General features: G+C 37.9%; 1 protein-coding gene across 1 annotated transcript in view; it reads right to left on the bottom strand.

The window, feature by feature from the left end:
• LOC112415834 (protein CC2D2B-like) overlaps positions 1-4,522 on the bottom strand; it is a 124,107-nt gene extending 119,585 nt beyond the window's left edge. The window contains 4 exon segments of the mRNA XM_024769014.1: positions 1,013-1,078; positions 1,440-1,516; positions 2,780-2,840; positions 4,477-4,522. Coding sequence (XP_024624782.1) covers positions 1,013-1,078; positions 1,440-1,516; positions 2,780-2,840; positions 4,477-4,518 — 246 coding nt within the window. The 5' untranslated portion in view covers positions 4,519-4,522.
• Between the last annotated feature and the right edge of the window lie 7,532 nt (positions 4,523-12,054).

The raw sequence follows: 12,054 nt of genomic DNA, 5'->3' as shown, positions 1-12,054 counted from the left end.
TTTACCTCTTTTCTTGATATTCAGTGGACTTATCTTGACAAACTTCCAATTTTTTACTATTCATAGTTAAATTAAATCCAAGTTAGGCTCACTTTTATTCATTTGTTGAATGAACAACATGTATACAATCATCTTTAGTCTGCTTTTACTATTAAATTTAATTAATTTTTACTAAGCACCCAAGAGGGACCCTGTGGAGAAGACAAAGATGAGTTTTTTAAAAACCCGAGATACACTCCTTACATTTTAAAATTTGAGAGTATTTTTTAAATACTCTCATTGCTTATGGAAGAAATGACTAGTTGTTCATTGCTGTCTTTTCTGCCATTTCTAATAATAGAACTTACTTTTAGCTGGATATCGAGACATTTTTTCCCACATTCCTTTAGTGGAAATAATGTGTGCAATTTTCAGGTCTTGTCCTGTAAGAGATCAATCTGCAATCCTATGGCTCTCTTCCTCCTCCCTCCCCTTTGGTTAGCAAATGAAGACACAGCAGCTTTGCCATTGGACTCAGAGATGGAAACTAAGTGTTGAAGATGGCAGAACTCTCCTAGTAGCCTGGACTACTTATCTATTACACTAGAGAGAAATAAAACTTCTATCTTAATTAAGACATTTTACTTTGAATCTTTTTGTTAAAGCTGCTTAGCCTTTACTCTAATTAATGCAGTTCACCCAAGATGTGAGTGATTTTGTCATTTGAAGTTCCAAATATGTGATTACACATTGTATTTCAGAACAAAATCTGTAATTCGGGGATCACCTATAATATTTTATTATAATTTTTTAAGATAAGAAATAATGTCAAGTAGAAATAGTGATTAAATATTGGCATGAGAGATCTTTTTGGAGTGACAAAATGGTCTAAAATTGGATTATAATGTTGACTATATATTGTGTAAATTTACTAAAAATCACTGAATCATACGCTTAAAATGGATGAATTTTCACTATGTAAAGTACACCTCAATAAATCTGTTCTAAAAAGTTTTTTAAAAAAAGTATTCACCTTAGACCACTGACATATCTTATTATCAATGAGCAGCTGAGTTGAAGATTTTTTGCCTTGATTAATCTGAAACACAATGTAAATAAATAGTATGGAAAACTTAATGTTCACAGATATAGACATAATCGTGTTCATAAGTCTTTTGCCCAAAATGGATAAAAACAAAGACTTCTCAAAGTTTTTCTTTTAAAAAGTATATACCTGTTTTCTCCTGAGATGTCAAATTTAGTTACCATAACCAAATCACTTAACTTTTCTTGGCTTCAAGTTTGGAAATAGAAAGCATGGAAAATAACTTGAAGCTTTTTGGATTTAAGGAGCTATGTTAAAATAGAATTTTAGCTCTTTTTTGATAAAGGAAAGTTTATCATGATATATGTTGATTTAAACAGTAAATTTGAAAATAGGAAAGAAAAAGTAATATTACCTTGGCATTTTTTAGCTTTTCTCTTACTTTGCCTCTCAGAGTTTCTATTATGTTTTGATTTTCTTCCACATTTAAATCTATCAAGAAGCCAACATAATATGGAGTTCATGATACTTTCTTATAATATAATTAAACAGCAACAGCATCAAAAGTACTTATTAAATAGCTAAATAACATACATTTCTTTGGATCATGACAATTATGAAGACTGGGTCATTGCCCCATGAGAGCTTAGAACCTAGAAAATAAAGCTTAGAAACTTCCCCCTCTTCCATCTGGAATAAATACTCATGCATGGTCAGGACTGAATTTTGTAGTGAGGCAAAAAAAAAAAAAAAGGGTTCAGGTAAGCAAACATTTATCTTTTTCCTTTTAGGAAAAAAATCAATGAAAACAGTAATATTCTATATAAAGTGCTCTACAGTCCACAGAATATACAAATATCAAAACCAGTTTACTTCAACTTGATTAAACTGAAGAGAAAGGAATCTGAAAAAAAGAGAGGTAAGTCTCCAAGCATCCATTCTAACTACTTATGTCAGTTTTGTAAATTCAGTATAATACTGCCAGCACTTAGAGGAAATGAAACAGTCTTGCTGGGTATAAAGAAGGCTCCAGCTGCTATGTGTACTCCAAGCCTCATGTTATTTTCTTCTCATCCACCAGATGATCTACTGTATGGATTGAGAAAGACAGGGGTTATGCAGTCCTAGGTACAATGGAAAATGGAGGACCTACTGGTCATTTTGCCTTGTATTTTTCTTTTTCTTCTCCCTGCCTTTGAGTAGTTAAAGGTTAAATAGAAAATGGTGGAAATAAAGGGTAAGCATAAAGCTAAATCAGTATAGGTCATGAGAATCTTCATTCTTAATTGCAGTATTCCATGATAAAATTTAAAAATTATTAGTTGGTTTATTTATACTCTATTCCCAGAACTTAGAATGACAGATGGCACATAGTAGGTGCTTAATAAATATTTGCTGGATAAATGAAGCAGGAGTCAACCATTATTTATATACTTTTCTCCCTGAGACCTGGAAACTTCCTGAAACAGGTTCTATATCTCTGTATCTTTATAGTGTAACATAGTCTGAAGAACGAGAAGATTCTCCATGTTTGCCAAGAGAGAAAGAGAAAACAAAACTTAGTTTTATTACATGCACTGACTTTACCATTATTTCCTTATACCCACTTGTATTATATAGGAAGTTTAGTTTCTGTTTGAACGTATCCCTTAAGAAACTGTGTTCCCAAATGAAACCCTGGGATAGGATTAGTCATTTATATCTTTTAAAAATAAAGTCCAACAGTATTAGAGCTGTGGTATACTTATTGAGAACCTTTCTGGAGCTGATTGTCTACATTTTCTTCTACTGCAATGTTATCTGTGTCTTCTGACATCTGCAAAAAAAGGGGGGAAGGGTTACCTTGTATCTTTTTGTTTTGGCATTTAACATCTTTTCATAGGTTTATCAGCCCTTTGAAAGTCATCTCCTTTAAAATGACAATTCATATCCTTTGCCTGTTTTCTTAAATTTCATCCTTTTATCAATGGGTATGAGCTCTTTATATATGATAGATTTTTTAATTAAAAAATTGCTCTCTGTAATATCAAAAAGAACCTTTTAATGATAAAATCCAGTAGATAGTTGTTGGTGTTCATATACTGCCTACTTCATATACCTTTTAGGAGGGTCAAATGAGATCAAACATATGAAAATACTTTGAAACTCAACACTATATCAATGTTAGCTATTACTTGAGTACTCTGTAGCATCTGATAACTTTCTAAAAGCTTTCTATAACCATTTCCTCTACGCTTATACCTCTCTGGCCACTTATTCCTTGTATCCTTTCTTGGTCACACTTCTCTTCATAGCCTAAATGTGGGCACATTCCAAGGATTTGGAGAGTGCATGGATTCCCATGGCTGCCCAAATCTGTCTCCAACCTTGACTGCTCTCCTGAATACCATATTTCTAGTTGCCTACTGGTATTTCTAATTGAATGTACTACCATTATCAAAAATTCAATATTTTAAAATGAGCATTTATTTCTTTTACCACTTTTTAAACCTCAATATTCTAAAATTAAACCATACTAGCAACATTAAATGTTTTTTTAGAACAATATGGATAAGTTTTTCATTTTAAGTTGAAAAAATAGAATAGCAAAAGACTCCTTAAATAACAACTGTACATGCTAACCAAACTAATGTGCAGTTGGAATGGGAAGAGCAAGCAGACACACATCAGATTTCCAATCACAGTAAAAACATGGATTCGTGTCAAAAGCCAAAGCAGGGTATACTGACATGATCACAGTAAGAGCTTAGTCTATAGACCTTCTGAAAGAACTCCAAATCCACCAGTGGCTCCTGTACCACACTTAAGAACTACTGAGTAAGTTCAGTATGAACTAAGATGTTCTGTTCTTACTAAACCTTCAGTATTTTCCTCAACAAAATTAAAAATACCTAACTTCACTCTTGACCAAGGAGACAGTAACCCTTGAAGGTGTGACGGGACATCAACCCCAGCAAGTGATTGATAGATGTCTCCTTCAATTCCCAATAATCTCACCCAGCATTCTGGATATACTTTTCATAACTTCCCATCCCCATCTAGAAGGCAGGAATAAAACATGAATCTTAATTGGAGTTACTCTAGGTGACACGTAGATACCAGTCCTAAAAATGTTTCACTCATTCATTGATTTAAAAAAGAAAAACTTTTTTTTTTTTTAGCAAAGCAGGAAATGGATTGTTAGCTGGTTGAGAGAACAGAGAAATAAATATTTAAATAAGGGAATAAATAGATAAATAAATATATAAACAACTCACTTCTAATACTTTATTACATAATTGACAGACCAAAGAGTATAACTAATCTGTAAACTCTCTTATTATTTTTTAACATATGAACTATACGATTTGTATATAGAACCAAATATATCACATTTTTTCAAGACTCTCCTACATTTACAATTGAGCTATTTAGTATAATCAAAATCCTTATAAACTCCATTAATACCTTACTTTTCTAAAAATATCTTCTTTTCTCTTTGAAATCTTTTTCATGATGGTTCTTTCATTTCCACCTTCTAAATAAATAAGAAATATTTTTAAGAATTATATATCATATTACTAAGAGAAAACAATTATTTTGATGCTTGAGATAAACATGCTATTTAAATTTTTTAATTTAACTAAAAACTAAACAAAGAAACACACTGCCTTTAGTATTTAGTTGTTGATCACCTTTAGTATTTAATAGAAATTCTAGTTAGTCCAATAAGACATGTAAAAGAGTTAGAGGTAAAACTATTGGAAAGGAGACAACAAACTGATTCTTTTGTAGAAGGTAGGTTTTATACATAGAAACTCCAAGACATTCAATCAAAAAACTTTAGAAAAAATGAGAAAGTTGATAAGTGGCAGAATACAAGAGAATGTATGGCAAAGTTAACAGCTTTCCTATATGCTAGAAACATAATAGAAAAAAAATCACTTTCATAACAGCAATACAAAACTTTTTCAAAATACATAGGAATAACTTCAATGAAAATATTTGGGATCCTCCCCCCGCCAAAAAAAAGTATAAAACTTTACAGTGAGAAAAAAATCTGATTAAACAAAGAGATATTCCCTGGAGGCAGGAAAACTAGTTAAGAAGCCATTATAATAGTCCTGATGAGAGATTCTGGAGATCTGAATCCAAAAGTGGAAGCGGGAATGGAAGATGGAGATTCAGTTAAGGGGTAGAATTCACAGAATTTGGTGAGCAACTAGATGTGTAGGACAAAGTGAGGAAGAAATCAAGGACTCTAAGGTTTGGGCTTGAGTAACTGAGAGGTAGTATCATTCTGTATATTGTCGAATATAATTGGGGAAGGAGTTAAAGAGTTCAGTTTTCAGAGGCTGCTTATGGGACATTAAGGTGAGAGGTCCAAAAAGTGATTAACAATACTGAACTGACTTGGAGCAGAAGAGAACCAGTTCTAAGTTAGCTAACTCCTTTGTTTACTCAGTAAAAAAAAGCATTTGAGATTGATTCCATGACTCTTGAAAAGAATCAACACCTTTAAGATTTTTCCCACCAACATACCAAGAATGGACACAACAGGAATAGAATGTTGGGAAAAGAGAAGTTTGAATTTACTTTCCACTCTGCAAGAACTTCTAAAATGAAAAATGAACTTCAAATCAGTACCTGGCTTACTGATGCCTACACCTGCAAATTTTATCTGCTAAAGCTAGGGAAAACATTAGCAGTGACACATCCTATAGATAGTTAAATTATAATAAATTATTAAATAAAAATCTTATTGTGGAAGAAATTATTAATCACTTTTTTTGCAGACCTGTAGATGTTTCTAAACTAGTTTATTTATCGTCTCATAAATACTATAAGATAAATAAATGATTATAGGCAAAATAGTAGATAAAATTGAAGATCTGGATGAAAATTGCATTTGCCCTATCGAAAAATCACATGCGGAAGCAAGGAAAAATTATGACTCAGACTTCCACCTTCTTACAGAAATTCAACTTTCTGTATTAAAAAACTGGCTCCAACAGTTAAATCCAATATTCTCTTCAAGAATATTGCTAATTTACAATCCTTGTAGTTACAGCTTTTTCTAAAAGACAAGGAAATTGAAGATTAGCTATTTTTGTATCAGATTAACTGGAGGTCCACAGTCAAAGCCTGAGAATTAAAGTGAAGTAATTCATTCAACCTTTTCTGGTCCATACCAAACAGAAGACAATTTTTATAAGTGTTTTATAAGTATAAATGTTTGCCTCTTGCTTAGCATGTAGAAATCTCTGGGTTCTGCAAATACATCCAGCAATGCCTTTATCACTATGGTGATTCCTGAAATAAAATTTCCTAAAGCCTATTCTATGTTGTGTGTAAATTTAACATTCAACCACCTGCCACTTGGTTTCAGGAGTGTTAGCAGAACAAAATTACAGGAAAATCTCTAGTGTATGAAATGATCACAAAATGCATATTCTGGTATCTAATAATATTTCTTTGGTCAAGTATGAACTAACTAGAAATTTGTTTTTCCTTCAGTTTTTCCCCAGCTCTTGTTGAAAATAACTTCAAATGTATTAATCCACTTTTCTTCCTTAGCAGAACAGAATTCAGTCCAAAACCCAGTTTCACCTTTATCTTTGTTCATTTATTGTCACATAGTATCATGAATCTTTTCTGAACTCCCTTATAGCAATGTTTGACAAATCATGTTCTCCCAGATTTCTTTGATTTGAATGGGGATGCTATGCCAAAAAATTAGTCTCATTCAAAGTTATGATAAAATTAAAGCAATGGATAGCACTTTTTCAAATTAAAATTTATTAAATACATGTCACCAGCTACCCTTTACTGGTACTGGGATATGGAAAAGGTGGAACTTAACCAAAATATTCCACAATTAAGTGTAACACAGCATTATTTCACAGTGTTTCATGAAAACTTTCAAGATTTCCAGGTGTTCCATTACCTAAGTTTGAAATTTAATATCTTTTAGTTAACTGTGATCTTATTTTCTAAACTGAAAACCTAGGAACCAACAGTCTGACAAAGAATTTTCTGATCTGTGAATTTGTACACATCTTTGAAAGGCATCAAAACTAAATCATCCACTGCTCTCAGGACTAAGTCGGAAATCATCACAACCTGCTTCTGTAGGTCAAGAAAGACTGGATCCACTTCCCTTGAAACTTCTGGTATATAAAAATTGAGGGCTTCCCTAATGGTGCAGTGGTTAAGAATCAGCCTGCCAATGCAGGGGACACGGGACTCTATCCCTGGTCCGGGAAGATCCCACATGCCGAAGAACAACTAAGCCCGTGCACCACGACTACTGAGCCTGCGCTCTAGAGCCCGTGAGCCACAACTACTAAGCCCACATCCCACAATGACTGAAGCCCGCACGCCTAGAGCCCGTGCTCCGCAACAAGAGAAGCCACCACAATGAGAAGGCCACGCACTGCAACGAAGAGTAGTCCCCACTCGCAGCAACCAGAGAAAAGCCTGCATGCAGCAACGAAGACCCAATGCAGCCAAAAATAAAATAAATAAAATAAATTTTTAAAAAATTGAATAAGTGACAAATTATAAAAACTGTAGTATATTTTGAAACATTATATCCAACACACAATGCAATGTAATTTTGCTACCCACAAGTTCATCATAGGATTGATAAAAATGTATTAATTCACAGAGCAACAATGGCCATGAGGTCCAGAAACTGGACACAAGTAAGTCCTGTGGTGTTATCTTTTATTTAAACCTGAAGATGTATCTTGGGTGCCTGTACTTATAGTCTCCACTGGAGAGAAACTCAAAACAAAGGCCTTTTCTGTGAGGGCAAAAGACGCTTGTGTCCACTTCCCCACCTAAGCCTTGCTCACCACTCTCTCATAAACCTTCAACTATACCCAGACCAAACTCTTCTTTATACTCCCCGCAATTCCATCATTTGATTTTTCCAGCTTCTCCCGTAATCTAGAGCATTCCACATTTCAAAGCCGGATTCAAGCCCCACATCTTCCAGGAAATTTTTTTCTGACTCCGGTCCTTCTGGGACCTCCACTAGCACTAATAATACGTAGTTTTTCTTCATTACAGTCTACCTTACAAGGCCACTTGCTGCTTACCCTACAGTGGGCTGGGGCATGAACTCATCTTCTTCTACCCTCCACCAATCTTAGCAAGGTGTTCAGCACACAGTAGGGACTCAATAAATAATACGGACCCGGATTCGAAGTAAATCAACCACTGCTCTCGAAAGCTATATAATGGAGTTGTTCTCAACCCGATTAATTCTGAAGGGGATGACTAATGGGTGGGCCAGGTCCCGGGGACTACAAGTCCCAGTGGCCCATGCGGGTCTGGCCCTGGTAGCCTGGGAACCCACAGAGCCGGTCTCCAACCAGACAAAATACTGGAGCGTCTGACAGGGAAGGGTGGAGGCTTTCTGGGACAGTAAGACTTTCACCTGGATGGACTGCACTTTTGCTACGTCTGGGCAGCGAAGGCAGGACGCACCGTTCACCGCATACTCTGAGAGGTCACCAACCGCCCCGCAGCGCTCCCGACGTCCGCTCCACAAGCTAGCCTGGCGCTTGCGCCTCCTAGCTGAACTTCGAGGCGGTTCGGGAGCATGCGCGGTGCGGCCACTCAGCCGGTCGGGCCCGGCGCGCGCGAGGAGCCGGTGCCTTCTGGAATCTTCCGTGCGCAACATCTGCTCACCCGGCTGCGTGGGCTTGGGGCTCGGCCCGGTCTCCGCCTAGAGCGCCCGGCGGGAGCCACAGGCTTTGATCACCCGCCGCCTGCGTCTGTGCTCCAGTGGCCGCAACTGCCCCGGCGGCTGTTCTGGAAGAGATCTGAGAGCGGGGTGGCCTGGGTCGTGAGAACCCCGCACCTCTCGCGTTGCGGTGAAGAAGAACCGTTATTGCCAACGGGTGAGTATCCGCCGCGCGCTCCCTGGCCGGCGCGGGCCCGCGGTGACCACCGGGGTCGCCTCTGAGCGGGTGTTCCCGGGGGAGGATGCTCCCAAGCCCGCCGTGGAAGTGCGGTCGCCCGCACCGTCCAGATGCGCCCCGGAGCCTGTGACCTGCGTGCGGGTCGCCGAGGAGCGCGAAGACCCGGGTCTTGGCCGGCGGGACCTGCCTCTGCCTTGCCCCGAGGAGAGAGGTTCTTAGAGTTCAGGTGCTTTGGGTGTGGCATCTGAAAGAGCGCCCCGAATATGTTAGGGGTTCTTTTTCTTTCCAGAGCTTGCTATTAGTGTAACCAATTTAATTATTTTGCACTCTTAAAATAGGGCATGCTGGGCATGCGCACTTGTGACATGTCATCTTCGCTTAATGAAAGAAACAACTTACATTGATTTATTTTCTTTGCCCAGTGACTCACCCCGTGTTAAAATAACGAGTTAAATAAAATGTTCCGTGGTTGGAAACTTGTCCTGGGAAACTCTGACGGGGGCGAAGTGAGGAAACTTGCTAGTATGGAAAGCAGCACAGCAGTGTCACGTACGCTTATATTCATTCAAACGTTCAAATGTTTAATGGCCGCTTTCTGTGTGAGGTGTTGTGCTTAGCGCTTTAATCCTAGAGAAATTTAGAAAGTGTTTAAAACTTCTAACAAACCTTCTACATTTGGGGAAGGGGAGATGTGGAAGTAGAGAAACTGCTGCAAAACTAATATTCCAGGTTATATTGGTACATTATGGCATAAGTACAAGTAGAACTGAAGTTCCACTCACCTTATAATCTGAAATAATGCATACGGATAAATATGTCCAAACCTTGAAATCATTTGGCCAAACTGTCATACTGAATAAAATCCTTGCAGGGTCTCCCATCTTTCTAGGGCTCTTCTGGTATAGGAATTTAAGAACAATGAGAGTCGAGAAAGAGAAAATGTCTAGAAATATTGGGTTGGCCAGAAAGTTACTTTGGTTTTAAAGTAAAAATAAAAGATACATATTTCATTTTCACCAAGGACTTTATTGAACAATGTATTCACCGTTTTGTTCCACTACCTTCTGCCATTTTTCAGGCAACTTTATAATTCCGTCTTCCCAAAACTTTTTATCTTTGTGAGCGAAGCACTGTTCCAGGTGCCTTTTACAGTCTTCCAGGGATTTGAAATTTTTACCATTAAGAGAATTTTGTAAAGACCTAAATAAATGGAAATCCGAAGGTGCATACGGCGGATGAATCAGAACTTCCCAGCCAAGCTGTAACAGTTTTTGCCTGGTCATCAAAGACACATGCGGTCTTGCGTTATCCTAATGGAAGATTATGCGTTTTCTGTTGACTAATTCCAGACGCTTTTCGTCGAGTGCTGGTTTCAGTTGGCCTAATTGGGAGCAGTACTTGCTGGAATTAATCGTTTGTTTTTCCAGAAGGAGCTCATAATAGAGGACTCCCTTCCAGTCCCACCACATACGCAACATCACCTTCTTTGGATGAAGACAGGCCTTTGGTATGGTTGGTGGTGATTCATTTTGCTTGCCTACGATCTCTTCCATTCCGCATTATTATACACTATCCACTTTTCATTGCCCATCACAATTTGTTTTAAAAACGGAATGTTTTCGTTATGTTTAAGTAGAGAATCGCATGTGGAAATATGGTCAGGAAGGTTTTTTTGGCTTAACTCACGTGGAACCCAAACATCAAAGCAATTAACATAACCAAGCTGGTGCAAATGATTTTCAGTGCTTGATTTGGATATTTTGGGTATGTCGGCTATCTCCCACGTGGTATAATGTTGATTGTTCTCAATGTCTCGATTTGATCGCTACCATCTTCAACTAGTCTACCCAACCATGGAGCATCGTCCAGCGAGAAATCTCCCGCACGAAACTCCGCAAACCACTTTTGACATGTTTCATCAGTCACAGCACCTTCTCCATACACTGCACAAATCTTTTTTTGCATTTCAGTTGCGTTTTTACCTTTCTTGAAATAATAAAGCATAATATGCCAGAAATGTTGCTTTTCGGCAACATTTTGCATTTCGGCAAAATGGCTACACAAAAATTCACCAATTTTGATGAGTTTTTTTGTTTGTTTGTTTTGTTTTGTTTTGCGGTACGCAGGCCTCTCACTGTTGTGGCCTCTCCCGTTGCGGGGCACAGGCTGCGGACGCGCAGGCTCAGCAGCCATGGCTCACGGGCCCAGCCGCTCCGCGGCATGTGGGATCTTCCCGGACCGGGGCACGAACCCGTGTCCCCTGCATCGGCTGGCAGACTCTCAACCACTGCGCCTCCAGGGAAGCCCGATGAGTTTTTTTTAAATGCACAGTGATATGACTGTTGTCACAATACAATCTAACAAAATGGTTTCAAATGAAGTTAAAAACAACTAAGTGCTACCAGAGCCATCTTATGGAAAAAACCAAATGAACCTTTCGGCCAACCCAATATATCTCTTAAATAGCAACATTATACAGTATGTGTGCATATGCAAGTGATATGTACTCTGTGGTGTTCCTTAAGTACACCTAACTCCTGGAATTATTATTATACAGTGGTACATGTTTTTAAAAATACATATAGCATGTATTCACTGAGATGTATTATTATTTTTTTCTTTCTGGATGAACTTTTTTTTTAACATCTTTATTGGAGTATAATTGCTTTACAATGGTGTGTTAGTTTCTGCTTTATAACAAAGTGAATCAGTTATACATATAAATATGTTCCCATATCTCTTCCCTTTTGCGTCTCCCTCCCTCCCACCCTCCCTATCCCACCCCTCTAGGTGATCACAAAGCACCGAGCTGATCTCCCTGTGTTATGCGGCTGCTTCCCACTAGCTATCTATTTTACGTTTGGTAGTGTATATATGTCCATGCCACTCTCTCACTTTGTCACAGCTTACCCTTCCCCCTCCCCATATCCTCAAGTCCATTCTCTAGTAGGTCTGTGTCTTTATTCCCATCTTACCCCTAGGTTCTTCATGACATTTTTTTTTCTTAGATTCCATATATATGTGTTAGCATACGGTATTTGTCTTTCTCTTTCTGACTTACTTCACTCTGTATGACAGACTCTAGGTCCATCCACGTCACTACAAATAACTCAATTT

Source organism: Neophocaena asiaeorientalis, unplaced genomic scaffold (genome assembly GCF_003031525.2).
Source record: "Neophocaena asiaeorientalis asiaeorientalis breed wild unplaced genomic scaffold, Neophocaena_asiaeorientalis_V1.1 scaffold1325, whole genome shotgun sequence".
In the NCBI taxonomy this organism is placed as follows: domain Eukaryota; kingdom Metazoa; phylum Chordata; class Mammalia; order Artiodactyla; family Phocoenidae; genus Neophocaena; species Neophocaena asiaeorientalis.
The sequence above is the reverse complement of the archived record's forward strand: the minus strand, read 5'-3'. Positions and strand labels throughout refer to the sequence as shown.